A 16,732-nucleotide genomic window follows, 5' to 3' on the forward strand; every position below is an offset into this window, starting at 1 on the left:
ATCAATGGGGGTACCTTCTGCATTACCTGCTCGGTTTCAGTTTTATCGTTCATTAAATATTGGCAGAGCGCGCGATGTAGTTAGTTATTCGATCAGGCGACCAGATTCGATCCTACTGCGAAGCATTTCCTTGCCATGTCCCTACCGTAGCGTTGTCTAGTAGTTGAAGCTGAGTGTGTAGGAAACTGTATCAAAATTCTGTTGTAGTTTTCTCCTATGAAACATATTTCCTTCCCATTCCTTTGTTTAGTAGTACTGTTAGTCGTTCGTACGAATGCAGCAGTACTTCAACGTGTCTGTTTTTGTTTGGTTTATTATCCTTATTGTTTGCACTCGTTAGTACGATCCCGTGTTGTCCCGTGTTTGCGCGCTTCTGTACCCCTCCCCTGTAGCCTTTCGCCCGCCATTAATTACAACACTTCATATATCACCCGAAATTATATATTACAAATATATGAAATATTCATAATTAACTCTAACAATCAAACAACTCGCCTCGAACACATCCTACTTAAGGTTGATGGGATGGCGGGGGAGGATCTTTTTGTTTCTCCCCTCAATTACGTCATTTGATGTCAGTTTTTCTTCATCTTCGCTCACTTCACATGTTCGGTTTTTCTTTTGCATGCTTTTGATTCCAGCCCTCAAGAATGTACACGTTTTTTTTTTTTTATTGATCGTTATCTGCAATTGCTAAAAAAAAGGCACACAGCATTATACAGTTCCAGTTTGTTGTTTTAGTTTTGTTTTATAGCAATTGCCGAAAACGTGGTATTATCATCATGTTACGCATTCAAAGTCCCATTATCCCTCTGTTCGCTCTGTTTCTCTGCACTCTTTCTCTGCTTCTCTCTTTCTTATTTTGTTTCTTTCTCTTAGTAGTTGGTGCAACAAAAATTGTTATAAGAAAATAATGGTTTTTTTCTTTATGTTAATTACTAACTGGTTCCATCGCTGCTCTTTAGCTTTGTCCAATACAATCCATCTTCCACTACATCCGGCAGCTACCGGCTTGATTGCAACACTCAGTGCCAACATTCCAGTACCGGAATCGCTTTGCGAACACTCGCCAGGAATGAAGAGACAGTTTAAATCGCCAGTTCCGCAGTGAGATTTTGTGTGCAACAATTATTGAGCTATGTCTTGATGTCTTGCAACATCCCATAGCTTAATGTTGCACCCTTCGCTTTAACCTTCATGAGATGCACATTTTTATACGTGTTTTTTTTTTGTTATGATAGCTTCTCTTGCTCTTCTGCAATCTACGATCCCCAATGGAGGTTGGATATATTTGATTATCTTCACCTCGTGAGGTTCCATGGAGAGCAGGGAGCTTTGGGTTCTTTGCTCGCTGCGAGACTGCTACTTGTAAACTACACACAGGTTTTACAGGACATTTACCAAATTATTTCTACCGAGCCCAAGACCCTAAAACAGTGTGTGGCGGCTTCCAACCAACTAATAGGGCGCATTATGAATCGGGAATGGGACACTGGACATCGAACGGAAACACGTTTTTAAAAGAGGTAAGCGTGTCTATTATGTACAACGAGTTTATCCTAAGGATCGTACCAATGCCACCGCTACTGTACGGCGTTTCCATACATGGCACACTACAAGGTTTTTTCCCTATCGCTATCAGTAAACGGATGGGATCGATTTCCCTAGCCTTCCTAGCTTCCCTACAGATGCTCGCAGTGATAAAAAGTCAATCGAGCTTCGAGTTGGTAACTTCTCTTTGCAGGAACATGGGGAAAACGGGAAGTTGCAGTTGAACTGGGGTACAGCGTACTACGTAGCTTAGGATTTGAGGTGTTTTGTAATTACGCTAGGATATATGTATGTATGCTTGTATTAGGTATATGTATATATATATGCTACAAATGGTAGATTTTGTTTAAATGACTTAATAGCCCCTTTGGTTTGTTTTTGACTAGTTTTTTTTTTGTATGTCCCATTTGTTGAACATTACGATATTACGTACTGAAGGAGGAAGTATGGCAACCTGTGTGTGTGTACTTGCCTGCTCGCTAACAATATCAATCTGGGACTATACAGCTTCCCCGTCCACAGATCCGACACCACATCTTTCTAACGATTTTCAATTTAAAATAGCATCTCTTGTACTTTACAGGATCTACCGTGTAGGTTGGTAACTTTCGGGTCATTTTTTAGGTGTGTGTGTGTTTTTGGTTTGAAGGTGCGCACCGCTTAATACCTTGTCATCCCTGAACGGTGTGGTTCACAGCATACAGTCCTGGTAGCGCCTGTGTTTGTGTGTTTTTCTTTTTTGGTTGCATTTTTGTACCATTGTACCATTGAATACCCTGAGTGAATGGTAATATATGTATATAATTATGTGTATATGATTTACATTTCTTATCATCGCCTCTTTGCTGATGAGCCGGAAAATCGCACTATGGGGTTAGTTTGCACTTTTCGTTTTACTTTTCACTACTCTTTAGTTAACTAATGAACAAACCAAAAGTTGAATATTTTGAAAACAACACTTCTCTAAAACCGTTTACGGTGCCGCAATAAAATGTGTCTGTGTGTTGCTGCGTAAAACAGTGGCAACCACCAACCAGGCAAATTATCCAAATCAGCACTACTTTCCGGCCATCTTAGTAATCTACTTCTACGCTTATCTTCCACGTGTTTCAGCTTCGATTTTTCCCTGGCTTTACCGCTCCCCGTTTGCCGGACAGCTTTTATCCACTTTAAGACTTTTTTCTTCCTTAAAAAAATCTATCATACCCGAAGAAATACAACATTTTGTCATTTTGTTTCAGTTTTTACTCATAATAGGAACTTTGTTAGAACATCACGAAGAAGTTAGCCTTTCCCTTTTTTTTTTTAACACACCGCTCGCAGAACCACCACAAAAGCTTTATACACACACACCTCGAAAGCTATAAAAGACTGCGGCGGTTGGCCCTTGAATGCACTACTATTATGATTTACTTTTTGATTAACTTGCCTTATCTTTCCTTGGATTTAGCGTCGACACCTAGATTGAGTGCAAAACTTTACTTTGCCAAACTTACTTCCACCTTTGTCTTTGCGTTTTGACAAACAAAATTGTGTATTATTTTCTTCATCTTCATCTTACTTTACAGTAGGTTTGGAGCAATCATTGATTGGGCAGCAACAAAACGAACGTTCGTGAAAAAGCATTACACAGTACGGTTTTAAAACGATCCTTCCGAACATTCATCGATGGCACAGAGACATTAAATATTCTTCGCAGTTTGTAGTTTAAACACCCTTTCTCTGATTCAGTCTTGCTCTTCAATCCAGATGATGGCATTGGGCCCAATACCCTGGGCTAATGTGCAGGAGGTTGGTTTTATCATGGCCGCTTTGCAATGCATCCAAAAGCGCATTGGATTTTACCCTGAGGCTGTGAAATTGTTGCGATTGACGCCCGCTCGCATCTCAAGCTGGTGTGTGAATTTCTCTACAAGTGTTTTAGTTTTCAAAATTGAAACAATAGCAATCTTTCTTTTACTCTCTGTTCACTGATTTGCTTCACGTGCTACTGCTCTACCTGGCAGGAGCAAACCGCTTTCGGTAACGCTACTACTTTAAATATACGTTTTTACATTCACTAGCTTTATATAATCATACTGTTGCGATTAGGTTAGGTTTAGTGGTTTTGGTTTTAAAGGATAAGTTTTACGTACGTATTTGCGGATTTTCTTTGCGATACTTTTTGATTTCATTTTCATTCGATCATACTCGGCAACTTTGACTAGACGAGCCCTCGCTGTAGCCCTGATGTCCCGGAAGCTCCAGTTTTTATGTGTGTGTGTCCTGAGATCTCCCTTAGGCGGGACTCAGATTGAACGATATTGTCATCGGCGTTAGGATACGCTCTTTAACGGGTAAGAAAACAACAGCTGGTACGAACCTGTGATCCTGACCTAGCGGTCCATCCGACCGGTCCGCGGCATCCTTCGGCGAGCGTCCCCCAGCACCGTCACTGAGCGATTCCTCGATCAGGAACGATTGCATCATGAGCGGACCGCTCTGCTGGGGCAGCGCGTACACAGCTGGGCGTTGGGTAATGTTGGCTACCTCCGACAGCATTGCCGTCGGTTCCGCACCGGCTACTGACGGTGGCGACGCTGGCTTTGGTGAGGTAGGTTTCGTGTCCGCACGGGTTGGTGGGTCGGGATCGCGTGGAGATGCTGCCCGTTCCGGGCTCTGGGATCGTGTCTGCTGCTGATGCAAGTTGAGCGCTTCCTGCGATGAGGAAGGTACCGGTGTGGATGCGGGCGTAGAAGTGGGCGTTTCGGACGACGTGCCAGGCATGAGCTGGTTGGCGGAATGATCCTTTGCCAGCGAGACGGCCGATTCGGACTTGAGCAGCGGAACGAATGGTGCTGCTCCGAGAGCTGCTGCTGCTGCGGCGGCGGCGGCGGCGGCCGCTGCCTGAGCTTCCTCTTGCTGTTGTTGCTGTTGCTGAAGCAACTGCTGCTGCACTATTGTCAAGCTGGAGTGTGATCGTTCGTGGATGAAGAGCAACGGCAAGAGCGGAGTGGCAAAGGAGCAGTATGAGCATTGATATCCCTTTAGGCCACCTATCGGCGAGGTCGGTTGATCCGCTCCGAACAGTGTGGGAATGGTGGTACCCTTCGGCAGGAACTTGGCTGCCTCGGCTGGGCTTAACCCTCCAAACGGTGATTTGGAACCGAACTTGCCATCATTCAACCCATTCGGCACCTTCAGCGAGGGACTGTTTGATTTGCTCCGACTGTTTCCACTGGCACCAGAATTGGCACCGTTCCCCATCAAAGAGCCTCCATTTTGCGCGTTCGAGCTGAGCTTCTGTTCGATGTCTTTTAGCTTCTCAATGCCAACCTTCCCGTGATCGCTCAGGAGATGCGCTCGCAGCCACTTTGCACTGCGGAATCGACGACTGCACAATGGACACACTTCGGTGAAGTGTGAGTAGTACCGATTGCTAAGATCGCTAACCTCGCCCGGCTTTAGATCACTGCCCGGAAAGGAACCACCGTCACCGGACTCGCCTGCTCCCATCTCACCCACTCCCGCTATTGCTGATGATCCATTCTGACGGGGTTGGGGCAGCGGTGCACCTTCCTCCACGATGCCGTGCGTGTTGTGCTTGTGCACCCGTAGGAAGTACTTGCTGCAGAGCTCCTTGTTGCAAATGTTGCAGACGACACCACCTATCTGGGCACCGTTTTCGATCTCGATGCCATGCATACGCTGCATGTGCGTCTTCATGAAGTACTTGTTGCACAGCTCCTTGTTGCAAATCTCGCAATAGCTGCTGGTGGGAGTCATCGAATAGCTTGGCTTACGTTCGCCATACCCGGGAGCACCGGGTGGCATTGGGATGGTGGCTCCCCCTCCGCTACCTGTGCCGCCATTACCAACTCCCGACGGTACAGTTGTTGGGCGCTCCGGTGTGATAAAACCCTCACGTTTGGGGCTCGGTATACCGGCCATACTGCCATGCACTTCCACCAAATGCTGTTTCAGCATGTACACGTTTGCAAACTCCTTATCGCAGTGCTTGCACGTCTCGGGCATATCGTTCGGTGTCGGAGCACGGGACTCCTTTGGGCCGTTGTTATTGTCCATGCCCATGGAACCATGCTCTTGAAGCATGTGCGCGTGTAAGAGATACTGGTTAGCCATCTCCTTGCCACACACGCCACAACCCACCTTGCGCTGCTGCTGCATGCTGTTCAGGTCGTTCAGTTGCATGATCATCGATTGCAATTTCTGCAGATCGACACTAATCGCCTCTGCGTCCTCGTCACTACCACCGTCGCGTGCAACCTCATCAGCGTTGCTCGCTCCCGGATTTCCACCATCGGACTGCTGCTGATCATCCGAATCACCACCTCCATTGTCCATCTTCACCGACGGCGACTGTTCACGTTTGATCTCCACTCCTTTAGCGCCCTCGATCGCAACCGAATCATTGCCCAGCTCACCGCTTGTTATTAGCTTTCGTAGCGAGGAAGGCGAAGCTGCCTGCAGAGCCATCTGAGCATTCACCACATCGGCCGCCGTACCGCCCATGATAAGGTTCAGCGGGCTCGTTTGCAGGAACGGCGCCCACGGCTGGCGTCCTCCTTCGTCCTTCAACTCGTCCGCCGTCGGAAGGATGCCGTGGCGTTTGAACTTGTGAGTTCGCAGAAAGTATTTGTTGCAATACTCCTTGCAGCAAATCTCACAGAATGCTTCCGGATTGACAACACCGAGCCGACGTAGCTTGTCTGCCGAGAAGTTTGCTTCCTTTGCCGCTTGCATCGAGTGTGGCGATAGTTTGCGTGGCTGCGGAGTAAATGTAGCATCCTCCTGCTCGATCGTGTAGTCCTCCCGGAAACCGTCGGGTAGCTGCAGTGGTCCTCCACCAGCTGAGTCCAATCCGGATTCGGACGCTTCTTGTCTGGTCACAGCGAGCTTTGCGTGTTGCTGCTGTGTCTGCATTTGCTGGTGATATTGTTGTTGCAAATGTTGCTGTAATTGTTGTTGAAGTTGTTGCTGCTGCTGTTGTTGCTGCTGATGCAGTTGTTGCTGTTGCTGCTGCTGCTGCTGCTGCTGCTGTTGCAACTGATGACTACTGTTTGACAGCTCGTGAGCCTTGCTGCGATGTTTGCGCATAGCGCTAAGACTGCTGAACTTCTTGAAACAAATGTCACAAAAGACGGTGGGTTGAATTTGATTTGGTACAACGGAAACTTTTGGAGAATGAGCCGAACGCATCGGTAGCTGGGGCATCGTTTTTCCCACATTTGGTTGATTCTGTTGACACACTGTCATGGATTGGGCATGAGACTGCAGCAGCGCCTGAGACTGCAAACGTTCCGTATCAGAAGCGCCGCCGTGATGGCTAGAGAGTTTCTCCAGCTGTTCGCCAGCGATAGGGACGCTAGTGTGCTGCTGTTGCTGCATCTGGAACACTTGCGATAGCTGATGAATCGGATTGAAGGGATTGTTCATGGCCGACAGGGCAGAATTTGCCACGTCTGAACTTCCATTGCCTGGTGCGGCTTCATAGATGCCGTGCTTGTTCGCTTTGTGTGTTTTCAAAAAGTATTTGTTGCAAAACTCCTTGTTGCAGAGATCGCAATAAGCTTCCGGATTGAAGATGCGCAACGGTGGTACACCAGGCCGATTGGTACCATCGCCCGACGTTCCAAACGCAGACACAGTCGGTACACCCAACAGTGGCAGCTGGGGAAGATAACCCGAGGCGGACAGCGCTGCAGCAGCTTCCGGTGGAAATGGGAACGATAGCCCGGCGATCGATATCCAGTCATCCGGTTTGGGCATGTTGCTACGAATCTCGCCATCCCATTCCGGGTCCATCAGGAGTTCCTTTTTGAGGGAAATCTTTGGTGGGCTAGTTGTAGTTGATGGTTGTTCGGCCAGCCTTTCATCACCTTCCGGCACCGAAACAGACGTAGTCTCTGGTGGGGACGATGTCTTACGCTCGGGATCAGTCTCTCGAGTCTTCATGACACCTTCGGTTGAGGGTGGATGTTTCCTAACAGGTGATTGCTCACGACTTTGCTGTCTGCCTGGTGGATCGCCCGCGATGGATTGCGTACGATCATCCGTGGCTTCTTGCTCATCGTCGCTTCTGGGTACGGAGGTTGATTCCCGATCTGCTCGAGCACCACTCAACGCAATGAAGTTGTTCAGCTTGGAGGATAGGAAGTTTTCAGGAAGTGTTGTGCCCGGATTGGATAGGCCTAGAAATCCCTCGCTGTGCTGTTGCTGCTGTTGCTGCAACTGTAGGTGTTTTTGCTGTAATTGACTAAGGTTCGAAAGGAATATCTTCTGAAAGTTGTTTTGCTGCTCTTCCAGCAATGCTGCACTCTCGTCGTCGCCATTCTCCATTGCCGGACTGGTGGGATTCGGTGAGCTGTCCGCTTCCGTTCGCTCCTGCTCGTCCTCTGGCACATCATGCACGTTTCCACGCGATCCATCCATCGATCGCTCGTCGCCTTCGACAACCGTTTCCGTGCCGGCCGGTGCTGGTATTTCAATGGCCGTCCCGTTGGCCGAAAATCGTATCGGCATCGATTGCTTACGTCGCTTTTTCGACAGATCTGGAAGCGAGTCGGAGCTCAGTTGCGAGGTAGTGGTACTGCTTTGCGTTGTAACTGCGTTCAGAAACGATGACGAGAGCGTACGCTTGGAAGCTTTCAACGTCGAACTGTGAGAGCTGTTGGTTTGCGAGGAGTTCGATGCATCACTCAGGGCTGCTTCCTCGCCGCTAAGATCCGGTGGTGGTGTTGCATAGACTGAGGCAGCCATTGTGAATGGTGATCACTGGAAGGAGACAATTATAAAGAAATAAATTATACATTGAATATCCTTTCAAAAAGGATCAAATGATCTAAGCACTATGTAACATGTATTGTTTTATATCAAATACTACTGCACGGTCAACATCTGGTAAGGCATGCAACGGTGGTCATACAATTATAGCAGGTTTACAACCACTCCTGTGAATCGATCGATCAGCAACCTTCTGCGCGTTAACGGACTATGGCGGAAGAGGTGCCAAAATAAAAGTGTTTCCCTATCGGTTTTCACCTATTGGTTGGAAAATAAAAAAAGAAGAAAAAAAAAATACACCCAAAAAACAGTAAAACTAGCACGCCCGTCCCATGTTGCGACCGTTGCTGGCACGTGTTAAGGGAGAGCGAGAGAATACGCGGGAAAGATAAACATATTTTTCGATTTTATTTCGGCTCACGGCTGAACTGATAGCAGCTGGAGGCACCAAACGGTTGGCCGCACTCGGGTCGGTTTGTTTTTCCGCTTTTGCACCTGCACACGGCCAGATAAAGGCACGCTGTAATCAGGCAAGCATGTGGCTAAAAAGTGTTACGTTTGAAAGTCGTTTGGTCGCACAAATGGAGGAAAAAACTTTTGGGTTAGAGCGTTGGAAAAAAAAGCAATACCTTTCCTTATCATGCTTTCTCTACACCACCCCTTAATCAATACGCCACCCCCGCGTGTGGTGGGGGGGGGGGGGGGAGGGAAGGAGGAAGACGACTATTAGTCACCAGTGTACGCTCTGACATTCTGACGAGCCACAGGGACAAATGGGAATAAAAAAATAAAATGAACAACAAAAACATGTCGAGTGTTGATATTAGAAAAGCATAAAGCCAAACCACCCATACAGTTCATTCGTCGAATCGTCCTTCCAAACCACCCACCCTTAGCGCGGTACCGATTAATATATAATTGTCGAAAGTTTTTTTTTATTCCTCTCTTTCGCTCTGTTTTGGCCTTCGTTATCGTACATATTTAAAATACAGCATTACCATATGCGTACACAAAGGGTGTACGCTGGTTGTGTACGCACAATTTCGTCAGCGCCGTTTGACGAAAGGCACCATAATGGTGTGTGTCATTACCGCCATTAGTTAAATTTTGTTTTCACTGTTCACGAACCGAACGATGGGTGACGGTTCGTGGGCAAATCGTCACAAGAACCGTTATCCTGGCTAAGGAAGTGAAGTATTTTTGATGCCCTTATGAGGCCCACTGTTAGTTGGACGAATGCATGCTAACCATTGTCATTTGAAGAGAAATTTCAAAAAAAATCTAGCCATACACGGACAGACCGTTCTTTGAGAATAAAAATATTGTCCAAAATACCCATCAAAATAAACAAACATTTACCAAAAGAACGACATACAATGTTAATGTTTAATGGGCAATCAATGTATAAGTGAGTCCTCTTGCTTTATTTATATTATATTATTACGTCTTACCGCCGTATTATCAAGTGTGCCCTCTTGATACTGTTTGTCAAATTTAAGATTTACCCCAGGATGAGCCCCAGAGGCCTCCAAACAAATTGATGAGCCACTGACGTGGCTAAGACTGTCGTGCTAAGGACGGCATTCCAGTTTAAAGCATGAGAGACTATTTATCTTCGATCATGGCCATATTGCCGTTCGTTGACGGGTGGAATCTGGACCCAGGCCGACGAAGCTTGGGAAAAGTAGATCTCCTAGTGGCTTGTACTAAAGCTGCTCCAGCAGCCCGAGAATCGAGCCGTCGTAGCGGAGAAGCAGATGACCAAGATGACTGACAGGAAGAGACTATCCTCCGACCTGTCAGTCTGTGTGATTGTGACTAGTCCGTATCAAGGCGTTGACGAGACAAATATCTTACAGGAAACGTCTACACCGTCTTACGAAAGAAGCTCTCTATTAAAATTTCCTCTTCGGTAACAAAAAAGAATGAAGACAGAGCCAAGCAGTTCAGAAAAATCGTGTGAGTTTATGCTGGATGGTCTTACAATTCACAATTAAAAGAGAGATCGAACTAGTGATCAATAGATGCAGTGTCTTGAAGCTCGTGAGCCATATTGATGACCAGAGCTTGGGTGCTTGACCCTACTGTTGCTGGCCACGACGTGATCGTGCTGATCTTTAAAGGGAAGCCTCGTGTCAAGCAAGAATCCTGGATTCTTGAAACATTTGTTTCTTCTGCAAGATTAGTGCATCTGAAGTCAAAAACGGCTAAACGTGATCGTCGGACAATTGTTTGTGCAGTGTGTTGAGGCATTGCGATCGCTTATGAGCTGGAAATCGCGTAACGATGCATGTTGTTGGACGAGCTAATCGTTGTCGTCCACCATAGAACTAAACACTTTACAGAAAGCACAATTTTGGGGATTGATATTGCTGAGTCATAACAAGCTAAGACACCAACCAACATTCAAAACGACATTTAATTAACCTTCGCACAGAATCTGGTGCAAGTATTTGATACGCTGATCTCAAATCCGATCCTAACATCCGGCAGCCAGAATCCTCAAAGGAAGGCAAAAAGGAATAAGGGATGTGGGAATTTAAAATTCCAAACCCCTGGAGTAATTTGCTTCAGCACTGCTTACCAGGTGGATGATACATGCACAAGCAGAATGCTGATGATCAATGAAAGGATTTAAAACTCTTCTGCTTGCGATCCTGCCAAAGCTGATGCAGCTGTCCAAAGTAAAGGCTAAAGTTTTTGATCGCTTTTTGGGTACCTTTTGGAGGCATATCTCAAAGCAATAATTTTATCTGTTGAAAACATTCAACTACATTCTGCCCACTTTGACGGCGTCAGGCTGTCGGCAAACCCCCCTCCATGATGGAGGGGAGCAACACAAAATTTTCTACATGAAAAAAAAAGATGCAACCTTCCCTACATCGTACTGTTAGCTTCACTGAAGAACCGACAAGAAACAGAAGAAAAACACGATGTCAAAGAAAAAGCAGTTTTACAAAGTGATATAAAACTTCGCAAGGAATATAAAACAGGGCATCATTCCATCCAGTGCGGGCAATTTTTCTCCTCCCATCCGAATGCCACCATTTTGCAGAGCTAAACGGTGTTGTTTTGTGTTCACCAGCGTGAAGAAAACACACAAACAAAAAAAGAACACAGAATTTCCTGAATTTAAAAACACTGCATACCATCAAAGTGAAGTCTCTTCTTCGTAACGGCTTCACATCACAGCCTGGTGGTGGCCACCATTCCACTACCTTCCGGGGTAACACAACAGCCGGCCAGACACGGAAAATAAAAACCGAGACGATTTGTTCGCAATCTACATATTTCTCCGACGCATTTTTCAGTCGGGATGAAATGGACACGGGTGTGGGGCAACAGTTACAACACATCCAAAAAAAAAAGGAGTACAAAGTCTGGATTCTATCACGATTGTCGAATGAAAAATGGGACTTGAACAGTTCACTTTCCATTCTTTCCGTATTAACGGGGGCTACAAATTGGTGTTGGTGAAAAGCTAAGACGCTGTGGGATGAGTTTTGTTTTTGCTTCATCGAACATTTTGAATGTGGTTGTTTACTCCGCTTTTGAATGAAATACTTTTTTTTTTGTTCCATAAAAAAATATTCACAAAGAAAACTATCAAACTACTCATAAAACGGAAACACATAAAACCCAAACTTCTGCCCATTTCCGTCCGTATTTTCTCCTCCTGCGCATAGTTCTTTTCTATTGTAAAGTTGAATGATAGTTTTTTCTTATCTCAGAAAACTGTCACGTTTTAACATGTTTGGTGTTTGTTCGTTTTTCTCGGGAAAATTTCCATTTTTTCCTTAAATTATTTTGACACTTTTCACTTCTACTTTAGTGTTTATCACTTACATGTTGTTGTACTTCGTTATTGTCTTTGGCCGTAAAAACTTTTGCACAAAAAATCACAAACATAAGCTGGCACGTAGTAAAATCGCCAAAATCACAAACTTGGTCTGCCTAGCGATTCATTTCCGCGCACTGCCTTCCGTTGCATACGCTATCCCGTCCGATACTGAAGAATTTTTGTGAAAAAGCACAATATTGAATTCCAAAAAATAGTAACGCGTTGCATTCGCAACCTTTTCCCTTTTATTCCCGTACCCGTACCCGGAGATTTTTGGGACCAAAAAGAAAGAAAAAAAAAGTAGTAACGAAACGCATCCACCAATGCGTGTTTCCCTCTCCCTTATTTTTTCCCAAAAATAAACGCGATTTTTGGGTGAAAAAATAGAGAAATCCCATTAAAATCCCTCGGTGCGAATATGGGCACCGTGTTCAGTGGCGAGCTGTGACAGGGATGCAGTTTGTTGCCCGCTACCGTTACCCGCCTGCTGCTGCTGCTGCTGGTTGCTGCTGCGCATCACAACGGCAGGGACACAGCGATCGACACACATTAGGGACGCGTGTCATATCGAATAATGAGAGCGTACATAAGGACGGCGACCAAACAACAACGGGAGCGGCACATACATATGCATACGCCTCGGTCGGTGCCAGCCAGCGGTGCAGGGACGTTGTGAAAGAATTGGTTTAATTTTTGTTCCTCATCACCCATGGCTCGGATTCGGGATTATGCTTTACGGTTGCAAATGGGAACCGGGTTTCGGGCTCGAGATCGCGGGATTTTCCAATGCACCCCTATTGCACTGATTGATTTGGAAACTGTACACAATTTTAAGGCTCCGGCCGGTCGATCGTTTCATTTATGTTAATTTGGTAGTCCGGTGCTGTAGTGCTCCGGGTCCTTTGAGTTATTTGGTCACCACCATCAGCTCTAAGAGCGCACTGAATTGAATGAATTGAATTATTTTTTTTTCTGTGGTACTCAAGTCTTCCCAATCTGCTCTACGTTTGTATTCTTTGTATAGAATTGTCTGAATCTTAACTAACCAGTATTTGTGACCTTAAAACTGTACAACCGAAACAAACAAAGATCCCGACTGTTTGGAAGACTTCATGGATGATTTCCCTGAACAAAAAGGGTGGCCTGAGCACCTTGCAACCAGCTACAAGGGCATCACATCGTAAAAGAATGCATCCTTAGAGCGTCTCTAGGCTAGATAAGGAGAGAAGGCAGCACAGTTTCATGCACAAGCGCTTCACCTTTACAAATTTAATACGATCTGTCACCGGGGGTGTGAACCGTACCACGCTATAAAAGTTGGTTTTATTAACACTGATTTTAGAGCCGTAACTGGTAACGTAATTCGACTTCTTTTTGGCCTTCTCACTTTGACTCTTCTAGGGCCAAACGCCATACTTTTGGCCTCCGTTCACGGCTTCATCTGATCTTCCATAGGCTCGTCTCCAACTGATCCAAGAAATTACTCTCTAAGCCTTGTGCCGAATGGGTCGCTGACGAGCTCCTTCTTGGGCATGAGTCCGAAGTTACTATCGTATCAATGTAGCAGAACTCCTCTACCACCTCGAGATCGTCACTGTCAACTTGATACTCTGCATCTTTGTTGGTGAAAGTGCAGTCCGAATCCCCGACAATTCCTATTCCGACCGTAAATATGTTTCACACTCTTTGAACACATTCACAGATCATCCATCCCTTCTGGTATGGGAAACAACGAGCCAATCGAGAAGTATTAATTAGTATTCTAAAAGCATGGCTCATACCTAAATTGCTATACGGGATTGAAAAAGTGTCAGCCCAAAAAACTTTATCACGCTAGCTTGAGGTATTCTACCGGAGCCTTTATCACCAGTCCCAATTGCTGACTGATCTGTGACAGCGGGCAGTTGCCTTTCTCTCATATCATCACCCACGGATACCACCAATTGTAAAGCAAACCAGAGTTGGAGATCGTACAGGGGACCAAAAGGAGCCCTACAATTGATTGGACCATGAAACATGAGTTAAAAACAGTTGCCCAGGACTTCAGTTGCCGAACGAATCTTCAAGAAACTACTGCAAAGGCAATATCCGGAGCACCACCACAGCTATACCAATGGATCCGTAGCAGGAAAAGATGCAGGTTGCGGAATCCTTTCGGCGAATGACAAATGTGCCATCAAGCTAGCCGACAACACCAGTATTTTTTCGGCAGAAGCCATTGCCATGATTATTGCTGCAGAAGAAAGAACAATTTCCACCAAACCTAACGCTATATTCACAGATAGCGCTAGTGTCTAGTGGAAAATCGAAGAACCCCTACATCCAGACTTTAGAAAACGTCCCATCCTCGATGCATGTTACTTTTTGCTGGATCCCTAGCCATTGTGACATTAAAGGGAATGAAGAAGCTGATACAGCTGCCAATCAAGGTCGGGAACAACAAACAGAACATCAGAGAAACCTCTCCCGGAAGAACATGTTGAAATGGGTGGGAAAAAGGTTAGAAGAAATATGGTGGAATTTAAAAGAAAACAAACTTCGTATCATAAAAAAACATCAGTGGCTCCATATCACAGGCAATAAAGCAATAATCATGAGCAAGCAATCCTCATCCGGCTTAGCATTCGGGGGCATTCCAGAATCACACACGGCCACCGGGTAACAAAATCAGACCCTGGAAAATGTAGCTACTGTGGTGTCAATATTGCACAAAATAGAGACCAACATCGACGAAATTCTAGTGAATCACGAAGAAAGAGAACGGAACGTGTTGAATATCCTAAAAGCGATAAATTTGTACAACGAATTTTAAGGTATCTGTAATGTAGTGTATGCCTCTATAAAATGAATTTTAAAAAATCCTTCCCTTCTTTCATTGAGCGTAATCAACTCTTAGGCCTCGAGAACATCGGCGTCATTTGCATCAGACCTCATTAATGGCACAATTTCTTTTAAGCAATATTGATGATCGATATTTGTTAGGCAAACACTAAAGTATAAAACATCTTTCGGGTTGCACTTTTAAGCATTTCTTGCAGTACGTTATATGTAAATAGTGTGTAATAAATAAGTGTATTGTAATGTAGTAGTGCAAAAAAAAACCTCATAATTTAATGCGCTAAGAAAATGGGGCACCCACAACGGACGGACAGTGGTGTACGAAACAAATCAATACCAGCTTTTCAATTAGTGGATTTCGTAACGTCATCAGACCACAAAGCCTACGTTCATTTTCCGTCTTATTGCGGTATTTAACACCCTGCGGGTAGTGTAATAACCCGCGGCCACCGCGTGATGGTCCGCGGTGTTTTTTTTTTTTTTTTGTAAATGGTGCTAGCTCATCGGCCAGATTCTAATCCTCCTTTGAAACAGCACCCTTAAAACCACGTCCAGCGGGGGAAAATCTGGAACACAGTGCCAAGCGCCCAAGCCCCCCCCGGGTTTGGAACACTAACCAAAGTCATCGGTCTTCTTTATTCTGCGGAGACCGGACCGGGACAAGGAAGACCCACAAGCATTTCCTCAAAAAAAAAAAAAAAAGCTGTCCTTAGGCTGACATACGAGCCCATGGCCATTGTGGAGGAATTATTAAGAATTCAAAACACTTTCCCTTCCCTGGCCGTTGTTCGAGGTGGCTTTTTGGTACAGCAAGGACACTGAAAGTGCAAGACAAGAGCGCCCGTTCCGTTGAAGCGGCAAGCGGTTGTACGATCGCATGTGCCAAAATTTATTGGATTTCAACTAAGGATAATCCACCGGTAGACATGACACGGCATGTGCCACCGGTTTCCAGGAGACATTACGGAACGGTTTGAAGGACATTTACAAGAAAAAACCCTCCCCGTCAGTACCAGTTTTGGGCGTATTTAGAGCCACAGAAGTGTAGCCAGCCAGGTTCGAGAGGGCAGACGCGTATACGGTGTACTAGTGAAATATAAATATTTATTACCCTTCAATGCGGAGTACTCCTCCGTGTGTGTGTGTGTGTGTGCGGGAAAAATCAAGGAATAAAAAGTAGATCATGCTATGAAAATCCGAGAGGTTTAGCTTCGTTCCTCTTTTTATACTATTTACCTATTCAAGGAGCGCAATGTGAATTCCACAGCGCGGCAAACAGCAAAAAAATATGTAAGAAAAAACCGTGTAAAATAAAATCAATTCCTATTGCAGCGAGTGAAAACAGAGGAAAGGGTAAGGTTGGCCCCGGTGGTGGGCGACCATTCGGACATAAACAAAACAATTGACAAACGTCAGAGCTCCATCCATCGCGGGGCGAACGGCCAAGTGGGATTCACGAACAAACTGGATAGAACAGTTGAAAAACGTACAACCTTTGCACAGGGAGCTGCACAAACAGCCCCCCCCCCCCCACACACACACACACACACACAGGACGCTATAATAATAAAGTTATATTTTAATGCATTCATTATGGTTACGATTTTTTGTTTTTCGTTTTGCTTCCCATTTTCCTTCCGATTGCGGAGCTTTGAAGTAGAAGACCTAACACGGTACCTCCTAGCCGTTCGGTCGTTTGAATAAATTGATAGTTATGGA

The 16,732-nt window shown here is 45.4% G+C and overlaps 3 protein-coding genes across 4 annotated transcripts in view; 1 reads left to right on the top strand and 2 right to left on the bottom strand.

The window, feature by feature from the left end:
• LOC126557475 (dihydropyrimidinase) overlaps nucleotides 1–16,732 on the bottom strand; it is a 445,624-nt gene that overhangs the window by 344,946 nt on the left and 83,946 nt on the right. The window lies entirely within an intron of this gene.
• The window catches only part of LOC126556566 (neurofibromin), a 137,758-nt gene that overhangs the window by 115,376 nt on the left and 5,650 nt on the right, over nucleotides 1–16,732 (top strand). The window lies entirely within an intron of this gene.
• Nucleotides 3,816–8,322, bottom strand: LOC126556697 (uncharacterized). Its single transcript, XM_050212134.1, has one exon. The coding sequence runs from the start codon at nucleotides 8,308–8,310 to the stop codon at nucleotides 3,829–3,831; it is 4,482 nt and encodes a 1,493-aa protein (XP_050068091.1). The 5' UTR covers nucleotides 8,311–8,322; the 3' UTR covers nucleotides 3,816–3,828.

Source organism: Anopheles maculipalpis, chromosome 2RL (assembly GCF_943734695.1).
Source record: "Anopheles maculipalpis chromosome 2RL, idAnoMacuDA_375_x, whole genome shotgun sequence".
Lineage (NCBI taxonomy): Eukaryota > Metazoa > Arthropoda > Insecta > Diptera > Culicidae > Anopheles > Anopheles maculipalpis.